The 26,744-nt window shown below is 47.3% G+C and overlaps 2 protein-coding genes and 1 long non-coding RNA gene across 3 annotated transcripts; 1 reads left to right on the top strand and 2 right to left on the bottom strand.

The window, feature by feature from the left end:
• The first annotated feature begins 553 nt into the window (after positions 1–553).
• LOC144105524 (uncharacterized) lies at positions 554–8,472 on the top strand. The gene is made up of 4 exons (XM_077638647.1): positions 554–685; positions 2,929–3,109; positions 5,259–5,400; positions 8,231–8,472. The coding sequence occupies exons 1-4, from the start codon at positions 586–588 to the stop codon at positions 8,318–8,320; spliced, it is 513 nt and encodes a 170-aa protein (XP_077494773.1). The 5' UTR covers positions 554–585; the 3' UTR covers positions 8,321–8,472.
• A 657-nt stretch (positions 8,473–9,129) lies between these two features.
• LOC144103616 (uncharacterized) lies at positions 9,130–14,903 on the bottom strand. The gene is made up of 4 exons (XM_077636285.1): positions 14,549–14,903; positions 12,193–12,830; positions 10,987–11,609; positions 9,130–9,725 (listed from the first exon to the last, which is right to left on the bottom strand). The coding sequence occupies exons 1-4, from the start codon at positions 14,901–14,903 to the stop codon at positions 9,275–9,277; spliced, it is 2,067 nt and encodes a 688-aa protein (XP_077492411.1). The 3' UTR covers positions 9,130–9,274.
• A 5,612-nt stretch (positions 14,904–20,515) lies between these two features.
• On the bottom strand, positions 20,516–26,444 carry LOC144103615 (uncharacterized). The gene is made up of 3 exons (XR_013308310.1): positions 26,329–26,444; positions 24,727–24,900; positions 20,516–20,695 (listed from the first exon to the last, which is right to left on the bottom strand). It is a non-coding gene; the product is annotated as an uncharacterized LOC144103615 (long non-coding RNA).
• Positions 26,445–26,744: the final 300 nt, after the last annotated feature.

The raw sequence follows: 26,744 nt of genomic DNA, 5'->3' as shown, positions 1-26,744 counted from the left end.
AATTATTCATATTCTCGAACTAATCAAGGCAATATGAAATAAAGCCGTAATGTAGGCGTCAGCTATACCCGACCAAAATTAAGGACCATGAAATACGCTGCAACTGTCTCTGCAGGAACAGGACACTATTTACCAACGACCATAAGCGATGTGGTATTGGCGCAGTTGCAGTGACCTTTATACAGCAGATATGCGCGCTGAGTGCCGCGCAGTACTCCTCATTATGCTACCTGTCTCTGACAAGCGACTCAGGAGCAAGGATGCGCAGGTGGACTGGTGCCCGTGAATTCCAGCCGACCCACCAGCCTATCCAAAGCGTGGACACAGGCGGCCAGGCGACATAGGAACTGAAAAATTCCACTCGGCAACGAAAACAGAAATGATGAAGTGCCTGTCCTTGAGACCGTTAATAAAGCGACACCGTCGTCATTAATCGGGCCTGCAGTAGTTTCCACTCCGCGGCGTTGTATGCGCAGGCCTCTTATTTATTTATTTGTTTGCTCAATCAAACTTCTTCGAATAGTCGTCAGCCTCTGTGCAGACCTCTCTTACAACTGCTGCCCATTTCGTGATGCCCACCGCTCTATGATGGCAGCGCTCTGGTGGATTGGTGGAGTCGCTGTGGCGGCTGCGATGTCGATGGGCTTCAGCAAAGTCCAGAGACCAGAGATGACGCAGTGTCCGAGTGAGTTCTGAGCGCGCTCATGACTTTTATGTTTGTGGAGTATGAGGAGTATATTACGAATTATCGCTTGGCTGAAAACTAGACTAGTAGGTGTCGTGCTCTAGAGCTGGTGACGATGGAACGCCCGGGGAAAAAAATAATAAAGGCGGTGTTTAAACAGTACTGCTACAATGGTTTATAAAGGTATATAAAGCACTATTGTGGGTAGAAAAGTCTATGAAAACACGTTTCTCAAGATAACAGGATGAAAAATGTTTTGCTCAGGCGGGTTCGGCTCCTTTAGACGGAGTTAACTATTACACCATAAAGAACCTATGTGGCCGCTCTTTTCGGACACGGAGTTTTCAGTTTTTCAACTAATGTCAAGGGTCTCTCACGAGTGTTTGGTCACACATCCTAGAAAGAACTAGCTGGATGCTGTAAGAGCTGCACGGTGGGTGAAACGTCTGAAAATGTCCACTACTGCCTGAGACCCTCTAGGGAAAGCGAATTTATCAGAAGTTTTTTTTTTAATGCGGAAGCGGTACTAGTCTCATTACGAGAAAGGCCGGCGGCGTGTGTTGTTAGTGTGTAGTCGCAGATGGTACAGAAAAATCCAGCGATGACAGAAAAATAGGTTGACGTCATCAAGCGGGTGTATGACGGACATAGCAAGCCGAGCACCGCCACTTCAGTCAATCATACATATGTCTTTCGTCTCTATATACTCCTCACAGGTAGGACTTAATGCAGCGCGAGTTTTCCTGGTAACATTCGAACCAAAATAGTGACGCAATCTTAGTCTAACAGCGTTCCGGATGATGTAACAGTCGAGTTGGAGGCTAGCTTGCGACAGAGATTCAAACCTATGACATATGCACCTTCATCTGCACGCCTTTCGAAAATCTTTACCTCTTGCCTTAAGGCACAGTTGATGTGTCCACTGAGATGTGATAGTTACTGCGCCATTTTCTTTCCTAAAAAAATTACTTTCATATACAAACAGTGATGCAACCGTTCTTCGTGCCGCATTCCATGTGGTGTCATTCTCGTGTGTGTTAGGGGGGGGGGGGTATCATAACAAGGGAGAGTAATTCTTTGGCATTCCTACATGCAAACACTCTTAAGTGATTCTGACGAATTTATTTCTACCTTATACTAGGTCAGATGGAGGCGTACACCTTGTTTTGCATGTCGTTTAACCTGATATTCGTGACAACATGCTAACAAACAGACGTCTGTGGGCCCAAAGAAAATTTTAGGACGACTGAGGGGGTGTAGATCGCCGTTTGCGCATGGGGTAAAATGTTTTGAATGAGTCACAAGAATTTTAGTAACACTTATCCTGCAATTTTTTCAACCATCGCCATACTTAGTGGTAATGAAGCGTCGCCGCCAGTGAAAATAAAATGCCACCATTTGGTTTTCGCACACTTGTACTGGCGAGAAGACGGTGAGAGAGGAAAATACGTAATATGACCTACTCATGTCCAAGCCCTCGTCTCCAGACGTGCGTACAGTGATGACCATGAATGCCACATCTAAAACTCCGAGAGATCGGGTTCAATCACGCAGGGGACGTGCGCCACTAACTGCGGTCACTGATGTCTTTAAAGCGTTAGTTAGCTTTGAACTGCGTGAAGTACGTAAGAGAAGAGTGCACTATTCCTGGTGCAATAAGATAACACTCGGCGTAGTAATTGACGATAGGTCACGCATTTGGGGCACCACGCAAGCTACAACGGGAGTGAATTCTAATCCCTGCAACTCGAGATGCAGCTTTGGGGCGAGTGAAGACATCAGAAGCGAAGGGAACAGGCGCTTTCATGAATGCCAGTATTAGGCTTCGTTATGCTTAGGGCCAGTTGTGAAGGTGTTGCATACTACCAATCATTCGGGGAGGCGTTAGACACGACGAAGACTTTAGAAAAGCCATCGGTCCAACAAACATTGTGATAAGGTACTAGGCGCGATCAAGACGCGTTTAAAGGAAGCCCATAAATTGTGCGAGCAATCTACAGCCTTTCCAAGTGTTGTAATTCTGGGCCTACCTGTGATGCTCCTTATGCATTGGCAGCACTCCGAATCCAGCCAACATGGGAGGAACTGCCGTCCTCACCAACCCGAAAGTTAGGACTTGAACGGATACTACAAAGGCCTTACTGTAAAATCCAAGTAAACCCTGTGGCCTCTTTACCTTCGATCAGGGCGTACATTATTACTAATTCAGGTTATTTTACGTCCATCCCCTTTGCCCTCAACAGCCACGAAGAGGACCTTGGTGCTAGAGGACTTGGTCGTAGAAGACCTTGCGCTAGGCCGAGATATGAAGATCAACTTTACCGGTCGGCTGCTCGAAGAGACCAATGGCAAGCCGGCTTTGAAGTTCACCTTGTGGAATTCACACAACGTACCGATGCCCTGCATTGCAGACTACGGCAGCTGGTGAGGGCAGTTCAATTATGGTGATGCGTGAATCAATACCGCTGCACGTGTGTCTCTAAACTGCCTAAGTATCCACTGTAACTTCTCTTCGGCCTGATACGCAGCAGCCGCGGCTACAACTTGTTGGGGCCGGAACGCAATGGACCTGTGCTCTTACGCTGCAGGGCTTGTTCAATTAACCCCACGCGGTCTAAATTAGTTTGGCGACCACTTCTGCAGTCCTCCTCATGTGCAGCTTGCTGGTAAGAGCATGGACCTCAATTTTTTTTTTGTTATGACGGGAGGAGAGCGAGGAACAGCTCCGGCCGGAATCGTGTTATGGAAAAAAAAAATCTCACGATTCTTTAAACGTCTTCTGCCTTTAAAAAATTGCTCCTCTCATTTTAACGCGATAGCGTTATAGGCCCCGTTACTCAGAAAATCCGATGTCGGCGTTGTGAGTGAAATATAGCGAGCATGACTCATCAGTGGCGACCAGAGATCAACCTAGGAGGCAAGTGGGCCACCTAGGTTAGGTGACCTTGTGGCGTCATCACAATATGGCCACCGTATAGTGAGCACTGCCCGTATTGGCAGGTGGCAGTTAAATTAATGACTGGTCGCTCGGGAAGAGTAACCTGGGCCGCACAAGGCCCACCGCTAGGAGCACCTGCCATTGCAGGGCAGTGGCGCGTCGCTTAACCCCGCTGCACCACTGCGCCAGGATGTGTATGAGGACTCCCCGGGGAACAATGATTAGAAAGTAGAGAATGACCATCTGCCTGTATGGGTATTAAATCTATGACGCTATCCCGTCATGCCCTTAAGGCGTAACTTCAGTGTCCCCTCCAATTTTGAAGCGATAGCTTCACTGCACCATGTAAAGCCGTTTTAACCGTGCCTAGCACAGCCCTCTACTGCGCATGCGCCGCGCAACAGGTGCCAGAAAATTTGGGGGGGTTGTATAAAATCAGAGGGCACGCACACTAAATGATTAAATAAAATCTAGCTTCCAAGCAGGCAATCGAACCAGGGCCTTTGGCGTTCGAGACAGAGACGCTTCCACACCTCCACGACAGCTCATTTTTTTCGTTATTGTATCGAAATAGCGCCCTCTACAGTACTAAAATAGCATCAGAATTGAATAGTAACAAACTGTGATATTCCAGTAATTATTAAAATAAATGACGGAAACTAGAGGCATACAGTAGCAGTTATGAGCATGTAAATTACAGATGTCGGAATTAAGCGAGTACCACGCGTTTCCAGCATGGAGGAAGGAAAACTAATTTTTCGTACCTCAATGGTTTCCAGTGAAATGCTTCTCAGCTTGGCGTGCAGTCGTAGCGCCATCCTGTATAACCCGCTGAAACCCCCTCTATTCACGGCGCTGGCCCGGCAGATTGCGCGGGCATCTTCTGAGTCAGGCGCGCGCATCGGGGCACCCCACTGAGTCAGGGCCTTCCCTGAATGCTGATGTACCAGACAAATCAGCGGGTGCTCGACCACGAGGGAACGCTATCGCGTTTCACCCTTAAGGCGGAGCTTAAAGCGTCTCCCAAGTTTATCTTATTTGAAGACCGCGCTCTGCCTCCTTCTTCCCTTGCGACATGTAGCTCCAGAACTCGGTGTACGACCTCTAGGAGCTTCGCCTCGGTTGAGCCATATAATTTCTCAATATTTCCTAGAGAGTAAGCTATTCGCTGAAGACACTTAGTATAGAGCTCTATTTAGAAACGATGTTGAAGACATGGCAATGAGTATACGGGGGCGGTACTTACTCACGCACTCCCTTGGCAATGGGTACAAAATGGACTGCTGTTTACGGGCATAAACTGACTTAGCTTCATGCGGAAGTTGGCTGTACTGCAGTACCCTGTTTTCTATAGTTTCCGTTATTTATTTTAAAAATTACTGGAATGTCACGCCTTGTTTTTTTTTAACTATCCAATTCTGCAGGCCATTATTAGTACTGGAAAAGGACACGAGCATGGAAAATGCGATACACGCTGTCAACTCTTTCTGCGTCTGTCCCGCGCCAATGACGATGATGATGATGATGATGATGATGTCCTCAGGCTTAATGGCACATACCCCCGGCGGGGGATTGGCCGGGGTGCATCTGCTGGAGCCCGATTGGAAACGTCTTTTTCTTCCTCATTTTGCATAGTACATACAAGGCTTGTAACGGAACCACGGAGATTGAGAAAATGGGCAGCCAAGGTTGGAACAACACTTGTCCGATCAAACCTGGATTGTACACGACATTCATGAAACTACCGGTACTTGCCGCGGCCAAGTATATTCGAGGGGTAAGTGCGTATATCAAGGCCACAGTTTTAAAAGGATAACGAATACACACTTGCAGTCGAAAAACGTTGACATATTACTCGTTGGGAAGTCAATGAGCATCTTTGTTTCCGGAATTATTTCACAGCGGTGAAAATCGTAAACGAAGTGCTGGATTTCTTCGAGCTTTGCATGATCATGTGCATGGTTAGTTAATTTCATTGATTCTTTTTACGGACATAGTGTAATATGTATGATTAGTGCTAAATAATTACATTTGAGAGGTGCACATAGTAATTGGACAGATACTGGTGCTTTCAAGAACAGTGCGTCAAATTAGTCTTTTCTGTATGTGTTTGAGAGAGAAAATTATTATAATAAATGAGAGCTGTGTACAGCACATTAATAGATGCCGCTGGGCACGGCTTGGAATGCTATTGTATGTGATATTATTGAGCTGCAACGACCCGCATGAAGAACATTGCTTTCGTGGAAACAGTTCTAAAATCTGTAATTGAAAAATGTCAGCAGTAAATTTCATGGTTCTACAATCTCCCATTTTACTCCCGTAGGTATGAATGGTGCCATTTCTAATAGGCTCCTGCTACTAACTTCACTAGCTCATAAAAATCAAGCTAAGCCTACATTCCCGCCCATGTCCTTTCGCACAAGCAGCTCCCACACTGCAGCGATTACATCGATGTAATGTTCGGCTGTACTACTATAGGCGTCTTGTCTTGTACAACACCTACCCGAATTTGCACAACGTGTGAATAGCCAGTTAAGATACTCTGTTTGTCAGTTTTTTTCCTGACGTCACAGTCACGAAAGAGAGAATATATCGGGTGTTTGAGAAAAAACATTTTAGGCAATAAGTGCAATAGAATGTTTTATGATTATTTTCACTACTTAATTTGCTAATAGTGGTAATTAGTACATTTAGTGTGGAAGTGGTATCTCCGGGCTGCGGTGAACGGCCTTGATTTTAGATACGTATATTTCTACGTCCTGGCATGAAAAACGTCGCATAACAAATCACGGGGTTGACCTCACACCAGCCATAACTCGGAAGTGGCCTCAGTACCGAGAATTGTTTCCTCGGCCAGGGTGTCCGATATGTAAACAAGAGGACATTGAGGCCGACATTCATCACTTAGTGTGGGACTGCTCAGCTCTCAAGCCTACAAGGATCCGGCACCTTGTGGTAGCAGGTCTTTCACCAAGCAACCCTGCTTCATACATTGCCTGGACGCAGGGACCGTAGCATCGTTCTCTACTGGACTTCATCAAATCAGCTAACCTTTTTCCATTCATTTAATGTCTACTACATCATTCATCACACCTTCACCCATCATTGATGCCCTGAGGCAATGAATTTCGCTTAAAAAACACTGTAAACTCGCCCTACTTGCATTTCATTGCCGTCAAGAACATGTATAATAACGGCCACAGGTTCGCGAGATTTCTGAGACCTATATAAGGTAACGTATTTTCCACAGGGAAGTCACCTAATGTCTCATTGATATCGACGCGCTGTGCAAGCTGAAAGAACAGGTTGACTCGACAAACCGAGATTTATTGGCAGGTGCAGCATTTATAGTTATACAATATCTTTCAATGTTGGGTAGGTGGCTTCGGCGCGAGTGCTTTATGTTGTTGTTGCTTGCCTCTTCACACACGGCATCTACCGACGAGGGGGGCTGGCCAGAGTTTTTTGAGGGATGCCTGAGAGAATGATTAAGGTTAATAACTGCAAGGTCAAAGAGGGAATTAAGCGTGTGAGAACGAGAGTAAGAGGATGGAATATAACAGAAAATATCATGAAATTGCTTGGGAATAATAAAACATGAGCACTGAAAGCGCAGCACAATTAGGGCAAATTTTGAGCAGAATTAACTAGTAATATGCTGGTTACAGTAGAGAAGTAGATAAGCGACGCCTTCTAGAATGCGACGTAAGCACACATTTACCGCTTTGCAAGCAACCAGGGTCAGACAGACAGACAGACAAAGAACTTTATTGATGGTCCTGAGGAACCGCGTTAGGGTACCTCCCTTTTTAGGGAGTCCCCGTAACCGTCACGGGCCACACCCACGTCGAGGTCGGAAGATTGTGGTCCTCCGCCCTGTCGCAGGCCCTCTGGATAGCCCGTAGTTGCTCTGAGAGGTCGCCGCTCTTAAGGGCTGCCTCCCAGTCGGATAGAGTGGTAAGCGATGAGCTGCGTAACGCAGGACATTGCCAGAGCATATGAGATAAAGAGCAGTACGCCTTCCCAGTATTGACGGTGGGGTTCTACATTAGGCGCGAAGTGACTGAATCGGCCCCTGGAGGGGAACGACCCCGTCTGGAGCATACGAAAGGCCGACGATTGTTGTCTAGTAAGTGCAGGATGTTGTCCTTTCTGGGTCATTTCTGGGTCTTCCTCATCGGTTTCTGTTATTTGCGACTATAAGAAAGGGAAGGATACGGGATCGCTTGCTTTGAGCGTCTGGAAATAGCTTATTGTAAACTTCGTCAAATGTTTAGGCGAAGCCCCCAAGGTGCTGTAGATATAAGAGAGTAATCACTCCTTAGCATCTAAACCAAGCGCAGCCTTATGGCTACAAAGGAAAGCTAAACCAGTTGCACAGAAACTTCGTAGTAAAAAGAAAAAAATTGTGCTGGTCCCCGGTTCATGAACGTCTTGGTACGGGGACCAGCACAATTTTTTTTTTAACTATGAAGTTTGTGGAAGCTCTATAGCTTTCCTGTGTAGCCGTATGGCTGTGCTTGGATAGATGCTAATGAGTAATTACTCCGTTATTGTCCATTATAAATTTATTAAGCAAAAACTTTTTTTTGACTCTGTTTCAGAACGGCACATTTAGGGTCAAGTTCGAAGCCATTAACGGCAAAGAAGTGTTTGAGTGCAAAATGTTCCACGTTTACCTCGCGAAGAGCTGAACCAGGGTGTGCAATGAGAGCCGTCATCGTTCGCTACGCGACGACGCCATCTTTCGGGGAAGCCGTGGGAGAAATCGCCGTACACATATGAAATGTTTGACAGCTTGATTTCATTGAAGTGACCGCCTGTTGACAAGCTCACAAATGAATAAAAAAAAAAGGAAGGTACAAAGGAACTGTGGCAACTATGGAAGTTACGGAAGTGTTAACTGTGAAAGCAAACAAGGCGAAACAAACTCGGAAGAACTGCACGATGCTTGGACAGTGGACGTGTTGCTCGGAGTGGAAACGCTGAAAAGTTTAACCATCTAAGGATGTGCCGAACACGATTCATTGATTGTGTGGGACGTTTGGACACCAAGCCAAATACATGACATACCCTGCCGTGTATTGCAGCTGGTTACGTTTTTAACCACACCTTTTTTATTCCGCGTAACAGGTCTAGAACAGCTTTATAGAACAAGATTATGCATCACGCACATAGCGGCACCTTCTACAATGCAACGTAAGCACGCATTTACCGCTTTGCAAGCAACCAGGATCATTTCTGGGTGGCACTATTTTGCTATTGCTGAACGCTTCAAGAACTGCACAGGGAACGATTAATGGGCAGCTAGACAATGTCATCCTGAATCCGAATAACGTCGTGTGCACATGTATGGTTATGCTCCAGTTCCTGCGCAATATTTTGGCTGGTGATCATGCGACGCGCTTTGAAAGAGGCCCAACACTGGAGTGCCTACTTTTCATATCTCCGTCCACTATGTATTCCGCATCAGCCAATCGCGCCGTGCGCGACCACCATGCCAGTATCAATGTTTCTAATCGCTTATATTTTTGCAATGTGGCTTAATATGTAATAAACTGAGCAGACATTATTGAGGAAATAGGGAGTCATCTGCAACCATCGGCATTCTGAGGAAAGTTTCTCTAGCGGGCGGTGCACAGGCTGAGTCAAAAAGGCGTGCACGTCTCTTGCAGCAACTTGTAAGACTCGTTGCTGCATTCGAAAGCCGCCACGAACTCCGACATGCTGATGAGCGGCCAGGAGCAACGCTCTTGGGGTCTCAGCGGGTCCTGGCGCTCTGTTCCGCAGGACAGCAGGCAGAAACGCTTGAAGAACTGCCTCTGAGCCCTGGGCCAGTACTTGTCGCGCGTAAACCGGTTGCCGCCGTCGTAGTGGGCGGCCTTCATGGCGTCGTGAGCTACCCTGGCTGCACGAACCCACCCGAAGGCGCTGCTCTTGAACGCCTCCGACGTCCTCGGGTGGACAGCCCGCTCCGGGTGGCGGAGCACGTCTTCGTCGGCGCGAGTGCGCAGGCAGCCCAGCCGCAGCTGGGCGTCGAACACTTTGCTGCTCGACCACCAAGTTTTGTGTGACGTGTGTGGTGTGGTAGCGTTCCACCTGAAAAAGCAAAAATAGGCCTAAGTGGAAAAGTTTCGCGACATTCCACCCTCTCAAGACACTCCGTTGTACACCCTTCGCTATCGTTTTCCCTTTCTCTCTTTAGTACGCGGACTCAGAGCTTGACCGCATATAAGAAACTCTCGCGCGCACCCAGTCCGGCGCTTGGCACTCACGTGGCTCAAAGCGAGAAAGAAAATTGCCAAGTGCTTAGGCTCTGCTGAGTAATGTCATATAAATTAAGTGAAAGAACTTACTGTGCTGCTGTCCGTCTTTTGGTAATGACTAACTCCTAAGCAATGTTTAGGAGCTAGAGACATTAGATAAGACTAGCGCAAGGTCAGGTCACTGGCACTGATAATGTTATAACATGGTTTCAAACTGAGCACGGGTACGCTCTGTATTTATTCTGTTTCATATTACATCTCTGTGCCACTTGCGGACACTTGAAAACAATATTAACCAAATATTAACCAGCTGTGCTCAGAACATTTTGCGTTTTAACTAGGATTGCAGACAGAAAGCCTGTACTTCTGCAGTCCTGCTGCCAGATAAGCAGGAAAGTGAAGATGTCTTTGCCCATCCGTCACTGCACCAACAAGTCCGGCCTGTAAACAATCGTTCTTTTCTTTTTTATGCGTTCATTTTCGTCAGCCCGTTCCTGGTTTTGATTTAGCGTCCGTGGAGGAAAAGACAAGCGCGGTTTACTTGGAAGCCCGGAAGGAGAAACTCTCGGAAAAGCGTGGAATTGGTGATTAAGCTGCTTTCTAGTCACAATGGGTGGCCTGAGCGAGGCCGGGACCCTTTGCGACGCTCTAGGAAACTAGCCTCAATTTGTGCGCGGGAGAGAGATGCAAAGAAAAAAATATTAACAATAACACTACTCTTAGCTGGTAACATCTTGGAAACCACGTGGAGGGTATGTCAAAAAGTAGCTTAAAAGTTTTATTGGCTTTGACAGCTGAAAAAAAGTGGCAAGATAAATGATCTTTGGGACCGTACTCCGCCACACAGTGACGATGGCGCTTCGGTCCTATTGATTTGGCCATAGTGCAACAGAAAGTTGTCCTCGAATGTAGCGCGACTCACATTCTCGCAAAACGAGGTTTTTATTACATATCAGAAAGACTTTTGCTCACTGTAAAATGAGAAAAAAAATAGAAACTTGAAAGTTAAGCGAGCAGACCGTGAACCTCAAAAAGATGCTGCAAGCCGTGCTTGAAGAATCGAAACTGACCGCACAGTACGTAAGCATACTAACCTTGCGTAAGGACCGATTGCGTCGGACAAGGCCTTGGCCAGCGCCGCTCCAACTGTACCGTACAGAAACGGCGGCGCTTTGCGGTCATCGTAGAGCAGCGGGCTCACAAGAAAGACTGGCGGAAGGAAAACCTTGTCGTACAGGACGTCGTAAACGGGCCCCTTATGAGCCCACAGGGAAGTCATGCGGGCGGTCACTGCGTTCGGAGGCTCCCGCAGCATGGCCTCCTGCTGTGACGCCACGCGCAATGTGACGTAACTTCCGGTAAAATTGCGGTCTGATCCCGCCATAGCCGCTGAAACGTGCTGAAGGTACACCGTGTTGACGTCCCCGCTGACTGCGCTCCTTGACGGTGCCAAAGTTTCTAAAGATGTCTGGTCAATCTTCTGGTGCGCTTGCAGCGCTGTGTCGTTGTCAAGCCAGTCGGGTACGGCGATCTGATGGATGTGGTAGAACATAGAGTTCAGTTCGCTGATGCCGTCATCGAGGTTGCCAACGGCCAGCTCACGCAATACGATGTGCCAGTGCAGCTGGAGGGCGCGGCTGACGGCGTCGAAACAGAGGTACGACGTCTCACGGTAGTGGGCGGACCGGAAGCGCCTGGAGAAGTCGTAGCGGAGAGCCTGTACAGTAAGTGTGCGATGGACCTCGAGGTTATGACATCCTAGAATGTCAACGACGGCACCGCTTACTTCATTAAAACGCCCTCATGCAGCCGTCGCCCTAAACAGCTATGCAACATGCAGCGCAACAGTAAATTTGCCGTCCCCTGCACGACTCTTGTTCATCGAGCCAGAGAGCTAGGAGAAAAATAAAAATGCTGCTGGGTTCTTCCTTAGGGGCTAACTGCGCTGCCACAACTATTGGCCCTTCAATGGGCAGCAATTGCTTCCTTTATCATTGAGCGCAATAAGATATCAGCCTTAGTTCTCGTGCCTATAGACTGACACGGGGCTTACTTCTGGAGAACTCTAGTTTGGGCTAGTTGGTTCATGATTCACAAAGAAAACGGTGCAAAATACGGGACAAAAAAAGAACATTTTGTGTATTTTCGCTTACAGTGCAGAGAAAGAGGTCTTTAAAATATGCTCCAACAAAGAGCATACTTCGAAACAAAGGCCGATAATAATTTTCCACTGAGTCGCCAAAAAAAGACATCAAATCTATAAATACTCGTGCCGCAGTAAAATTCACGCAGCCGCTCACCTGTGCAAGAAGGGTCACAGTGAGGTACCACACCGTCGTCCGAACGGGAGCAGAGGTGAGGTTCTGAAAGACCCTCTGTGTTGGCTCATAGCCGGTGAAGAGCAGGACATCAGTGTCTGCCACGGTTAGACCGGCTTCGCCGAAAAGCGGGAGCACACTGCTCCAGACGCCCTTCGGGAATTTGGCATCCTCCTTGATCTCGCCATACGTGAGCCACTGGGGCCGGACGTCCAGTTCAGCGAAAGATTCGACCTCGCTGTCGACGTCCAGCACGTCTCGAGCGATGGTCGCGGCGTCGCTGGCTGCCGCCACGTGCCGGACGACGTCTTCGACGTATGTTTCGACGTACTTGTCCGTCGGTTCCGCTCGCAGTTCTTGGCGTATCGACGGGGCATTGAGGAGGTGGAGGTATGCGCCTCGGTCGAGCTTCCTGCGAGCTATGACGATCGCGCTGTGGAAGCCGGTGGTGAATGAGATTGCCATGGCGCGCACAAGGGCAGTGCTGGACGATTCACTCGCCAGAAGAGATGACACATTCAGCACATCCAGTAGCGGGGAGATGTCGCGTTGAAGAACTGGGTTCGTCGCGTTCATGTATTCGAAGCAGTCTTCTAAGAGGCGTTTCCCGATTTGAACGACTGTGCAAAGAAACAAAGATTGCACTCAATACAGACACAGAACTGTATTTGTTGTTTGATATGACTACCCGTGTTAGTATGCTGCCGTGCTTATTAACGTTCCCAAAAAGCAAACTTAAGCAAACTTTATATCCGATCCTTCTGGCATTACTTTTTGCTTTTACTGATAAGCAGTTAATGCACAAAAATCAAACATAAGCAAAAGCAGCAAATTTCTCTAATAAAAATCAGTTTAGAATAAAAAGTGAGCAAGGACAGCAAATGGGGCTTGGAACTTGTCGCATAGAGCCGGAGGTTTTGCATAGCGCTGGGGTTTTTGACACAACTAATCTTATGCTGCTTCAAAATTTTAACTGAGGTCTTATTCCTGCCCACTCGATGCCCAGAGGCAGATCAAGAGATACAGAAAGGAAAAAGCTGCTCGCCCTGATGTGCACTGATTTCTCAATCATTTAAGAGCCACGTCTTCAAGGCTAAAAGACGTTTCTGGAGTAACTCAGGTACCCGCCGTGGTGGCTCAGTGGTTAAGACGCTTAACTACTGATCCGGAGTTCCCGGGTTTTAACCCGACCGCGGCGGCTGCGTTTTTAAGGAGGAAAAACGCTGAGGCGCCCGAGTGTTGTGCGATGTCAGTGCACGTTAAATATCTCCGGGTGGTCGAAATTATTCCGGAGCCCTCCACTACAACACCTCTTTCTTCCTTTCTTCTTTCGCTCCCTCCTTTATCCCTTCCATTACGGCACAGTTCAGCTGTCCAACGATATATGAGACAGATACTGCGCCATTTCCTTTCACCAAAAACCAATTATTAAATTATTATTATTATATAGTAACTCAGGTAAAGAGAAATTTTTTTTCTTGATGCCACATATTTTTATGTACATATCTTCAACTCTGTTGAAAAAGAAAGGATAGTAGGCTCGTGAGTGGGGTTCGAATTGGCACAGAATTTGCAAAATAAAGAAATAAGCCTGCGTCTCAGCGTCGCCTCTTTTCACGCGGGGCAGCTAAAGCTCTAAGGGCAGAAATTCCTTCAGCTGCAATTATGCTATTTGCGCGTCTGTTGTTGGTAGCATGCTGCAAACAGGCCAGCCCCAAAGGGACGATGCACCATTGTGGAAGCCAATACTAGGCTCTTCACGCAAAATGTCCTTCCTGGAATGATTTTCCAAAAAGGGATTAAAGGACATATCCTCATGGCAATCATTACAGTGTTGTCAAGGGCACAATTCGGACCCCGTAAAATACGGTCAGAAACTTCCTCGTAACACTAAGATTGAGGCGAAAGCCTTTAATGCCTTATACTCCCGGTGTCCGGCGTACGGTCAGACTATAGCTGTCAATGAAATGACTTCCATTCGACAAGAAAAAAAGTCCTTGTACAGGGCGGGATTCGAGCCACCCACCGTCCGTTCAGCTGCCGAGTGTGCTAACGAGCTATGTTTGCAGCGTAACGGGTATGATATCGTAACGATAACGATATGTTTCCAGAACGCATTTGTGCCTTGGCTAGCATCATTCCGCTCTTGCTGGAGTGACTGAGGGTCATGCGACCTCGCTCTGCGATGACGTCATTGCATGCGCCTGACGAACATAACATCTAGGCTGAGAGAACGGCGGTTTCGGTGTAAAAGGTGGCACTCGTAAATGTGAAAACGGAATAGTTACTTGTTTGACTGTCCGCAGTGCATATACCTATAGATGGGGTGGCCACTTACCTGGAGTCATCCTCTCGCCCAAGACAGCGTCATCCGCCTGGAGCAGTCGGCTCCTAAAGCGACGGAGGAACAGGCCGAACGCATCCGGCACAAAGCCGGCTCCGTGTCGCCGAATGGTCCACATTCCGCACACGTGCTGGTGGATGTCCACGCAAGGGTGCAGGTCTTGCTCGACGATCGCACTCAGATAGCGTGTCGCGCTCGCGCACAGCTCGGAGCTGCAGCTGAGGACGTCATCCGACTGCCTGGCCCGCTGGTTGATCGCCAGCGCCGCTATGGTGACCACCACGAAGCCGATGACGCTCACGCTGCAGCAAAGCGTCGCGTTGGCCACCTTGCGCTGGTATGGCGTCATCTCGTCCTGGTCGGCGGGCGCTGCGACACGACGGCGCAAGTGTCACCAAGCTGTTCGAAGGAAATCTTCTAATTCGGAGCTCAGCGAAGTATAACGGACCCGCCGTGGTGACTCAGTGGTTAGGGCGCTCGGCTACTGATCCGGAGGAGTTCCCGGGTTCGAACCCGACCGCGGCGACTGCGTCTTTATGGAGGAAAAACGCTAAGGCGCCAGTGTGCTGTGCGATGTCAGTGCACGTGAAAGATCCCCAGCCAGGTGGCCGAAATTATTCCGGAGCCCTCCACTACGACAGCTCTTTCTTCCTTTCTTCTTTCACTCCCTCCTTTGTCCCTTCGCTTACCGCGCGGTTCAGGTGTTCAAAGATATATGAGACAGATACTGCGCCATTTCCTTTCCCCAAAAACCCAATTATTATTATTAATCTGCCCTTGCTTCCATGGGTGTGGCCATTTGCAAACGAAGTATATTTTTCTGCATTCTAGGACGCCGCTAATTAAATACGCGCCCGCTGTGTCAAGAAAGCCATCAAGATAAAATTGCATGACGTGACTGCAGCCAAGATGAATCATGTGCGGCCAGAAATGGCCCGAAAGAGATTAAACGAATATGAAGAAAATATTCTTAAAAAACGACGAGCTCACCAATCGGAGAAGAGGGGGATAGTTGGTCGGAGAAGACTGCGGCCTTGTCATCTTTGGTGGCGACATCATGCCCGGGCTGCTTGATGTCCACTCGGTCATCTGTGGTCAGCCGGTCTAAGGAGAGTTAAGCGCTGATCGTATTTATTGGCCGCATACTGGACGGAAAACACGCTAGTTATCAAAGTACGCAATACCATATCGACAGAGTTCAATTCAGAAAGTATAAGCACGCAGTGTTGCTTTAAGCTCTCAGTTCGAAGCATTCTATCGTTTCCAGAACCGTATGCTAACAAACAAGACAACGTATTGCACTGAAGCTAGTGAACAATAACTTCAGATCTTTTCTTTCCCGTTTACGCTTAAATCAATAATTCCATTTATTTTTTATTTCTTTTTCTTGAGGGGGGGGGGGCTCTTCAGTGCTGCGCTTTTAGGTTGTTGTTTTTTTGTGCAAAGGCATTTTTTTCCCGACATAAGTAGTTACGGCATCCATGTAGCCCCAGTTGCTCTCAAGTAGTTGTCGATAGTTGAGTAGTTGAGTAGTTGTCGATAAAAACTCTTCCAGCTAGTTGAGGGGGAACTTACTAGGCTGAAGCCACATATGTGTGGAGATATTCGCGATGATTTCGCTCAGTGGCGTTTGTGATTGAACGGGATCATTCTAGTTCTTTTCAAGATAACCAGACTTTGAGCTGTCGTGACCAGGTAGAGTTAATGAACGCTCAGATAATATTAATAATTGGTTTTTGGGGAAAGGAAATGGCGCAGTATCTGTCTCATATATATCGTTGGACACCTGAACCGCGCCGTAAGGGAAGGGATAAAGGGGAGTGAAAGAAGGAAGAAAGAAGAGGTGCCGTAGTGGAGCGCTCCGGAATAATTTCGACCACCTGGGGATCTTTAACGTGCACAGACATCGCACAGCACACGGGCGCCTTAGCGTTTTTCCTCCATAAAAACGCAGCCGCCGCGGTCGAGTTCGAACTGAACGCTCAGATAGATCACGTGTTTTTGTTAAGTAGGACAAATTCTGAGACTCCCTGCTTGATCTGATTTCCGACTACCATTTCCCTCGGACAAAACTAGCTTTTCATTCTTCAAAGGACAACAGCACCCACTTTTCAGAAATCCGTTACATTCACGCACCCTATACGTAAAGTAAGCCAAGTTTTTGTTGCGATACCACTTGAAATCGTGACGTAATCTACGAATAAATTTTAGGCTTCTCCTCACAGAACCACAGGGGCATGGAGAAGCCTAGCTTTACTTCAGGCACGGAAAGATTTTAAATTTCCGCTGCGTCGTTGAGGCTGCCAAAAAATGCTCGGCATGCTCTGCTTTCGGTGACGTTGGCTTCTTCCTTCAAGCAAGCGTTAATGCGCTGGAAATGCACTCGCACCGTAGATGACGTCACCGCGCACCCCTCTTACTAGGCGCTATGCACTAAAGGCTCCAAAGAACCTAGAAGGACATCGCGATTTTAATCGGTGATTGCATCATTTCAAATTACAGCCCAAAAGTGCTTTGCATGCTCTATCTGCTAATTTCCCAGTCTACCCCCTTAAACTCATCGCATTCTGAAACATCTGCAGCTACCATTTATCGTGTACAAATACAAGGGTTGAGAGCTAGAACAGAAGTATATGATTTTAAAAAATGGTCATGGGGAGCGCGAAATTAACACTGATGGATGCAAAGCTTACACACCCAGAATATGCTCGAAATGATTTGTCTAATATGCCACCAAGCAAGGGTCACGTGATTGGAACAAGCGGTGAATAAGAGCTTATTTAGAGGTGTAGAAGGACCACTCACTGCTAGCGTCCGGTAGCGTCCTCTCCCTCTCGTCAGACTGGGTCGCATCCTCAGGCGCATTGGTTGATGCCGTATGCGCTTCGGTCTCTTGCGTCACCTCTGAAGGGGAAACGTTTATGCTACGATTGAGCCACCCCGGCCCTCAATGGAGACAGGGCAGCTACTGTGCACGAAAGGCTTGGTTTTTGAGGACTTACCATGGTCAGATGCAGGAGCGGCGGGGAGCTCTGATGGAGCGGCCATTGCGTAACTGCTTCTTCACTGCACGTTCTCGCGCTTCAGAGTGTTATTCCTCGTCGTCTTCTTTTCCACTGCCTCATTGCAATGGTGACTGTCTATGCCACTTTAAATGTATTGATGGTAGCTTTCTAATAGTGCGTGGCCAGTCTGGAAGAATAGACAGCCAGGACGGCTGGCGAATGTGACCGGGCTGTAAGATTGTGGCAACTTGATAAGTATACATTTTCTACAAAAATATGGCATGGGGAGGAAGAGAAAAAACACGTATCTTTGTAATCATCATCATCAACAGCAGCAGGCTAACAGCTCTTTATGTAGGACACAACGCAGGCTCTGAGCGCCAGAAATGGCTCGTAAACAGGGCCGCCGTATCATTCATCCTTAATTTCAGCAATATAAGGAAGATGAACCGCTCTTATGTTATACAAAATACGTAATATTGTCAGGTGCAGATGGAACATTTTCTCTCGCACCAATAGCACTTTCTCTTTCTAGTAAATATCACACCTACTCTATTCATTCAGCACCATTGTTATTATTGCAGTTATAGATGATGACACCCTGTTTTCAACGAGAAAGTAGAACCTTCGGGGCCGCACACGTGTTTTGATCCCTCCGTGTGCGGTAACCCTCCCCCTGATCTTACCCGTGAAGAGGAGCTAGGGCTTCGGAGGATGAAGGTCCGGTTTCCCTCACTCCTACCGTACTCTAAAGCGGCCTCAATTTAGAGACTCATACCGCTTTCAAGCGCGTAAAATAAAGTGCACTCGCGTAGAGTGTCACTTTCTAAAAGTGCGCTCTAGGACAGCTAAACGGCTTCACGTAAGTGCACTCGCCAAAGTGCGCATTCGGGTCGGAGTGTGTTCACAGCCTCAACGGCAGGGAATTTTTTAGCATAAAATGTAATTCATAAAAATGCGCATACAAGTTGATTTTATCTTTTACAAATATTTATTTGTGCAATGCATTGCGGTAGCGATCATCAAAGCTACATATCACTAAAACGCTATGTAGTTTGCCTTTTTTTGTTGTCTGGATTCGGGGTGTGTTAGGAACTTGTTTTCTGTTACTACTCTATTACCACAAAACAAATTTAAAGTGGTCGTTGCCAAAAATTATGTTTTGTTCAGTTTTATGAGCTCTACTGCTATAAGCGAGTCGGGAGTAAATTTCCTTGTTTCGATGTCGCTAACGAATGGAGCTCATCGCCAGCACAGACATGACGACGGACAAGGGAGTATCTGCCAAATGCTGTGACCGCTGACACCAAAGACCAAGAAATGTCAGCGGTTGGCTACGGTGTGCAAATTAACGTTAAACTTTTGGCTGAGAAAAGATTACCGCTAATAGACGAGTAAGTGTAGAATATGAGTCACAGTGACGTCAGTTTCCCATGTGAAGTCAGCCAGCCTTTCCAGTTGTTTAGGCAGGTCACAGAGCTTAAGGGTACTAATTATACTTGAATAATGAAAGGTGAAAATTAACACTTAGAAAGCAAATCGAAAGAAAAAGAGAATAATTTTTGATACTTTACGGCACGTTGACCACTCTAGCCATTTAGTTCCTAGTCGTGTGTTGCATTAAAAGAAAATCACCCCATCTATTTATTAGTGATTGGTAGTTGCAGCGAAGATCTGCATCCACCGTGGTCATCAAATTATACACTCGTCTTATTATTGTTACTTACCTCGTGGCGATCTGATTCTGTTGCTTCATTGCTCAACGCCAGAAGTCCTTCACTATAAAGGGGACACTACGAACAAACTATGGTTTACTTGTATCCAAAGGTTATAGTGTTATAAGGAGAAGTATGACCATTTTACCGAAACTGGAGCTTTGATATGCTATATAAGGTTAAAAGAGAACTAAATAGATGCGTCGTCACCATAGAGTTTCTTACTATTAACTAGAGGGAAAGCTGGCGGCGCTGCACCTCAGCCACCATGGGCGCTCAAAGCACCATGGGGCGATGAGCTACTTGGTGCGGGACAGGCAGATTTTTTCGGGAGCACAGAGTGGCGTTACTGAGATGTCCCATTCAGTATACACGACGCTCCCCGCGCGCAGAAGACTTCGGCGTAAAAGTAGTGCGCAAAAGCCATAGTAGCGAAATCGCAACAGCACACGACGTCAATAAGATGTTTCTGTATTCCGAAATGCTGTGAAATGCTGTGCCTCTTAAAGTGTTCATGCGGCAACATTTTCTTTTTTGAAAACATATTTCTTTTTTAAAAGCGCATGTTAAGCACTAATTATAGGCTTTTGTGGTCTGCAGTACTTAGCCAATAGGAGAGCAAGCCATCGCTTATTGTGGGCAAACTTTAAATTTACATGCTTTTATGCTTGTTTGTTGCAATTTATAGACAGGGTATTAAATGCTAGGGCATTTTTGGTTATCGAACGAAGTTTGTTTTTTTTATTATGTTTTGGCCAAAAGTTGTGGCACTGCAGTCGGTAGCTCTCCGGAGGCCCCATGATGCTTAGAGCGCCCATGGTGGCTGAGGAGGTCGTGAGGAAGCTCCATGCAAACTCCCATAGGCGGGGCGTCAGCTTTCCCTCTAGTCAATAGTAATGAAACTCTATGGTCGTCACCACACGCCATTTTCGCAGGAAAACTGGGGCGAAGGCCAAAATCAAAGGCCACAGATCCCCTGGGCTTTCCTACCTTGCCATTAATTTCGGGACAGTAATCACGGAGTCCTTCCCGGTGTTGACATCACGATTACCAACAGCTCCTAGTCTCTGTGCGGGTTTATTCGTGTTGCTTTATTGAGTAGCAATCACCATGAGTACTGCACGAAGGGTTAATCTGGCGTGCAAGGCGCACTTCGTTTAATGTCTACCTTTTTTTTCTTTTATTTTAATTTCGACGTTGCTGTGGCTGCCGCTTGCTGTAGACACTGCTTGCGGGGCATCTCAGACGTCGTCGATGAAGAGCCTGGACGTTGGCCTGCGTCCTTCGCGGGGATCACGGGGCCACACCGAGCAGCTGCAGGAGCCACGGATCGCGATGACACCCCAACCCACGTCGCCGTCAGCCTTAACCACCATGCCGTACGTCCAGATGAGGCGTTCGCGGCAGCGCGAGTACCACACCTGCGCATTGTAAACGTGACATCCCGTTTTATGCTTGTCTCGATGTCCTATATGATGATGGATTTTTATGGCGCAATACCATCTGTGGCCAAGAGCGCCATGGCACAAGGTATTTTTCGATTACGCAAGGTGGGGTCAAAGACCCATTTCCCCAAGCATTTCTTCCTAAAGAAGCCGACTACTTCAGTTTACACTTAAAAGACGGGGCTACCAGCTCATCCGCGAAGAGTGGGACTTAAATTTACATCAGATAGATGGCCCCACGAGTTCACCGAAAAGAATGCAGTTTTTTCTGTTCTTTGATGCCGGCGATATATCGAAGAGAAAGAAATACATTAATAGGAACTTTGTTACTTTAACATTATTACCGTTTTTAATGAATGCATTAATTGTAAAGACGCAAATCAGACGCACAAGAAATGTGGACAGGCAAAATCTTTGTCGACACAGCGTAGCTCCAAGCCAAGAGTTCGAGAGCGTCAGCTTCGTCTTCTTCGCAAACTGAACTGCGTAAGCTTCGTCTTCTTCAGCTTTCTCTCCTTCGGCGGCAGTGGCCGCTGGGGCAGCAGACCCCAATTGTATGTCTTACATAATAAAAGAAAGCGGCGCCGATATTAAGCGAAACAAGGGCGTTATATAATTTTTTCACTCCATACATGAGGCCAGAAATAATATAGGCGCTTAGAGGGCTACTTCAAAGCATTTTTAAAGAGATACTGAGGAGAGGTAGAAGTGTGCCGATGTAAATAGGGTACGGCGCTCTAATCAGAAAGAGACCACTCTCATTAAAACGAAGATGTTAGATGGTAGAAATGACCAGGAAACGAAATACAGGCGTCACCACCAGCGACAGATTTCTCAAGTAAAATGAATGCGTCAACGCCGATTTTCACTGCGAATCCCCAAGACAAGGCTATACCTCCATGTACTTCAGTGCGACAGCAACCCGAGTTTTACGGTGAGGGCGTCACGAGTTTGCAGGGACTGGCTGGAAAATTAATAAATCCAGTTTTCTCGTCGGTAAATTCTCATTTTGTTGCCGGCAAAACGTCGACAAAGACAAAAAGGGTCGGAGAACGTGCAAAGCAAAATTACTTTTGAAGTGGAATTGAATTATGCTATTTACTTTCTTAACAGTCATGCAAATTTATTTGCTTTGCATTACAAATTAATCCACAGAAAAAGTAATGACATTACTTTATGCTTACTTCCAAAAAGTAATTCATACTTTTAAATTGCTTTTTACTTTTCATCCACACAACAAACCAATACAACTAGAGGAAAAAAACACCAAATTCTTCCTCTAGACGCCACGCGCAAATTATTCGGTTTTTCCCACAATATTCCTTCCCAGCCAGCTATTCCTCCCTCCTCTTCTTGCCTATAGCGGGGGCCAGTACAAAGATAAGGATAACGCGAATGAACAAACAAAACTGAAGGATGTCCAAACACGTGTCTATTTCCCTGCCCTCAGACAGAAACAGTAACTTGCTGCCCAGAGGTGTTACCAGCCTTTGCAGCCTCCGAAGCAGTATGGTTGGTCCTCGTAACAGACCCCGGTAACATGCGCTGGTGAGTGTTCGCGTCATGTTCACTTCTGTTTGTTCCTCCGAGAGTGGTGGCAACGGGCTTAACCGGTGTTGCGACTTGCTTGGCCTAACATATGGGACCTCTGCAGGAGCGCCGGATGAGGGAATAAAAGGCAGGACGTGCGTTGCAAAAAGAGAAAGAAGTATTTCATTAAAGCTGCGAACTGGGCGAGTTGGTATTGATTCATATTTGAACAGCGCAATAAAACAACGGGACACAACGACGAAAGGACACCACAAGCGCTGACTCGCAACTAGATTTTTAATTCACGTCAAAGCACCTTAAACACTAATAACGTCAAACACAAACAAGAAGGAAAACCAAAAGAAAAACGACACAAAGCTGCTAATCATGCCCACAAAGGTGACAATCAGCACGTGCGCGAGACTACACATCTTGGCCGGATAAAAACACCATCTCTTTATCAGTTAGTGTGACAGAAGGATCACTAATGCAGCTATCAGGTTCCAAGCGGATGTGAAAAGCCTCCAAAATTTCCCGCGTTAGACTGTCATTATATTTTCTTAGGATGACGGTGTTAGACAACAGAGGGGTGCAAGTACCTTCTCTACCTTCATAATGACAGCCTAACGCGGGAAATTTTGGAGGCTTTTCACATCCGCTTGGAACCTGATAGCTGCATTAGTGATCATTCTGTCACACTAACTGATAAAGAGATGATGTTTTTATCCGGCCAAGATGTGTAGTCTCGCGCTCGTGCTGATTGTCACCTTTGTGGGCATGATTAGCAGCTTTGTGTCGTTTTTTTTTTTTGGTTTTCCCTCTTGTTTGTGTTTGGCGTTCTTAGTATTTAAGATGCTTTGACGTGAATTAAAAATGTGACGACCCCCCATAATGCGCAGGTCCACACGGGACGGAGAGGCAAAGAGACACCGTATGGCTCAGTTTAAACAAACAGATATATTCAATAATTATACATGATTATGATTATTCATCAGAGGCTGGGGTGTCCGAGCTTACGTGCCGACGACTTCATGGGGACGATGGAGGGGCTCCGAAGTTGAGCTCGAACGGTTGCTGGCAGAAGCTGCACGCCGTCGGGCTTCGGCGCTGAAGGCCCCCTTGGAGAACGATGGCGTCCTGAGCGTTTTTTTTTGTTCCGTACTCCTCGTCGATTTTTATATCCTTCTTATTCCCCACATTCCCTAGGTTGAGGACGCCCACGCCGGAGTGGGAGGGGCCTAGGGCTTTCAGTTGGGCGCACAAACACACCACCGCACTTATGGTCTCGCCCCCGTCACGTGTTGAGTCCGAGGGAAAGAAGGTTGTCGTCGAGGTAGCGTCGGCTGTGGTAGACGGTCTCTGGCCCGCTGACGGTTCCCGCGGGTCACCGACCTCCGTTCTCCAACAAATGACACTCGCCACTCAAGGCCGGAACGCGAGGTCACTAAAAGGCCGGGAAAGTGGTCCCTTGTCCTAGGATGTGCTCGGGAGTGTTGGTGATGATGCCCGCCGTCTTGTCACGGAGCCAGTCCCGCCGAAACGAGGCCCTTTGTCCCCGGCACGGTCACGGAAATTGGGGAAGATAACGCCCGTCTCCCCGCGGCGGCGGCGTTCGACACGTGCCGACACTATGGAAAGGGGGTCCGGTTGTGCTTAAACCCCTTCGTTTTGGTGGTTCACTCTCAACGAGTATGGCTCGGTAATTGGACGCAGCTGTCACCTAGGTCTTCTCCGTGCGGTCCATGGCGACAGGCCCGAAAGCAATCCCACTCAAGTTGCTTGCAGCCATATACAGCAGAAACATGTGTGCTGGCTGCTTCCAAAACGAGACCGGCTGTCGCCGATCTCCTTTCTTCCAGCTGAATCGCTTTCCCTTGAGTGCTTTTGCCGCCACTGGGGGCTCCGTCTACGCCGCGCCGTCGAACGCGGACCCTCGTAGCACACACAAGGAACGTCACAAAAATCTAGTTGCGAGTCAGCGCTTGTGGTGTCCATTCGTCGTTGTGTCCCGTTGTTTTATTGCGCTGTTCAAACATGAAGAAGTATCTCGATTTACACTTATTACTACGATTGCATTAGAAGACGCATGGTGCTAAAATGCGTCATCGTTCATAAAATTCGTTCCTTGGAACCCAACCGCAGCTTTTTGCGTTTCGCCTCCATCGGACCCGTGCACTCCACCTCAGTAGACCAGCGCCCTAACCACTGAGCCATCGTGTTGGGTTAGAAATCAAGAATAAATGAGTTTGGGCAGGGCATGTGATGCAAGGACAAGATCATACTTCAAATTACCAAAAACAAATTAAAATCTGTAATTTAATTAAAGTAATTTAATTACTGGTGTTTATCGCAGAGAATTAATCGTACTGAGAGCAATCATTGCTGTAGGCGTCGTTGAGTCATGTTAGACAAACGAAACGCCAAGACAGGCGCATACTGCGCTGTACGCCCAGCAGAGGTATTACGAGACTGCGCACCTTTGTGTCGATTCCCAGACACTCTCGCTGTTCGTCCATGGCGGCTTCACCCTCCTCCGCCATACCAGGCTCTGTCCAGTTGAGCTGCCTCTTCGTCCTGTGCTTTTGCGCGCAAAATGTCTCGTAGAAGTACTGGCGCACGATGGTCCCGTTGTATGGGATTGTGGCCAGAACCTGCGTTCAACGATTGTTTGTTTTTGCAGTGGCAACTTGGAAGATTTTATTACTGATGAGTGAATTGTGCAGCCGATGGTTTATAATATCGACAGAACTAATATTTGCACATGCGATTAAGACACTGTTTTGAACGACATATATTTTAATACTACGTCTCGTTTCAAAATACCGGCTCAAAACTTTCTCACAGAGAGAGATTTTCTGCAGTTACACGCCTGTTGAAGGGGTTTCGTAAAAGCGACACTTCTCACATAATCAGCACAGGTATCACATAGCATGCCTACACCTCCGAGTCAGCTGCCTTGCACGAGCTTTGACCTCCTCCAGGAGGCGACTAATTATCGCTCTGATAATGCAAGGTCGCATATCACGCGTTACCCTTCGCATTTTATGACTTAACCCTATCATAATTTATGTTCAGACTTGACAATAATCATATAAATGCAGTCATTACGTGCGCACCATTATTACGCGAATATGTACAAACGGACAAGGGCCACTAAAGGCAACTTTTTCTTTAGCCCACGGCCGAACTGAATAGTTTTTGAAGTCACTCACTGAGGCACTCTCCTGTCTGCTCTATGTACATGTTGCCACAGCTGAGGGGAATCTTCCATAAGACAGCCGCGACGCGGGAGACTACCTGCTGTGGTGTCTCGTCGTGCGTCCTGTTCGTGAATCGAAGGTGGGTTGCCAATTCGTCCGAAATTCTACCCTCCTACACCTCAAGCTTTATTCGAAAGCAAAAGTGGTTTCAAACTTGGATGAGACGCAGGCACTGTGTGCAAAAGGCCATTCACATAATTTTTTTTTTATTTGATAGCTTCCGCATTGTAGCTTTTTCACTTCTGTTGCACAGCCTGTTATGCCGATAAGCATGCAAAGTTTCCACTATTAAATGTAATTGAAAGTCGGCACTGTGCGTGTCCTCTTTCACATCAATCTGAGCCGTTTGCGCTGTTTTGCTCTCGGCTACTTATCCGAATTTCCCGGGTTCGAACCCGACCGCGGCGGCGGCGTTTTTATGGAGGCAAAACGCTAAGGTGCCCGTGTGCTGTGCGATGTCAGTGCACGTAAAAGATCCCGAGGTGGTCGAAATTATCCCGGAGCCCTCCACTACGGCAGCTCTTTCTTCTTTTCTTCTTTCACTCCCTCCTTTATCCCTTCCCTTACGGCGCGGTTAAGGTGTCCGCCGATATATGAGGCAGATACTGCGCCATTTCCTTTCCCCGAAAACCAATTATTATTACTTTAAAGAACCTACTAGTCCGCACCTCTACCTTTGTAAGGTGTCTCGTTTCTTTTCATGTTTCATGAGAATGGAAGCTTTGTCTCACTGTGACGCCGGCGGAACCTGACAATGTTCGCTCAGACACCACAAATGGCGAGCCAATAGCGCAAACGGTGCGCGGGCGGGGAACAAACCTTGATCGTTGTGCCGTACGGGTCACGGGCCTCGTTGAGAGAAACCCAGTCGCTGTGGCTCGGGCACACATCCCTGGCAACCTCGCGTCCTGGCGGTACGCTTCTTCCAGATCGTCCCGACGCACTCTTTGAATCAATCAAAAGCGATAAAAGAAGGCGATGGTTAATAACATTTGTTACCATCACTCTATTATCGATTTCAACAACCGGAGATTTACTGGTGATGAATTTTAAACATGGACAGCTGCACAGTACATTCGTTCTTTTGCGTTCCATATCTTCCCCCAAAATATGTCACCTCGTTCTTTCAGCCTTGTATATAAAACCGGACATTGTAATATCACTGCTGTGAGCTGCTTCGTTTAGTCCTGCACTTGCCTTACATCCAAAATGCAGATGCCCAAGTTGTACAGCCG

The sequence above is a fragment of the Amblyomma americanum genome, chromosome 9, assembly GCF_052857255.1.
Source record: "Amblyomma americanum isolate KBUSLIRL-KWMA chromosome 9, ASM5285725v1, whole genome shotgun sequence".
NCBI classification, from domain to species: domain Eukaryota; kingdom Metazoa; phylum Arthropoda; class Arachnida; order Ixodida; family Ixodidae; genus Amblyomma; species Amblyomma americanum.
This window is presented reverse-complemented; position numbering and strand designations above follow the sequence as displayed.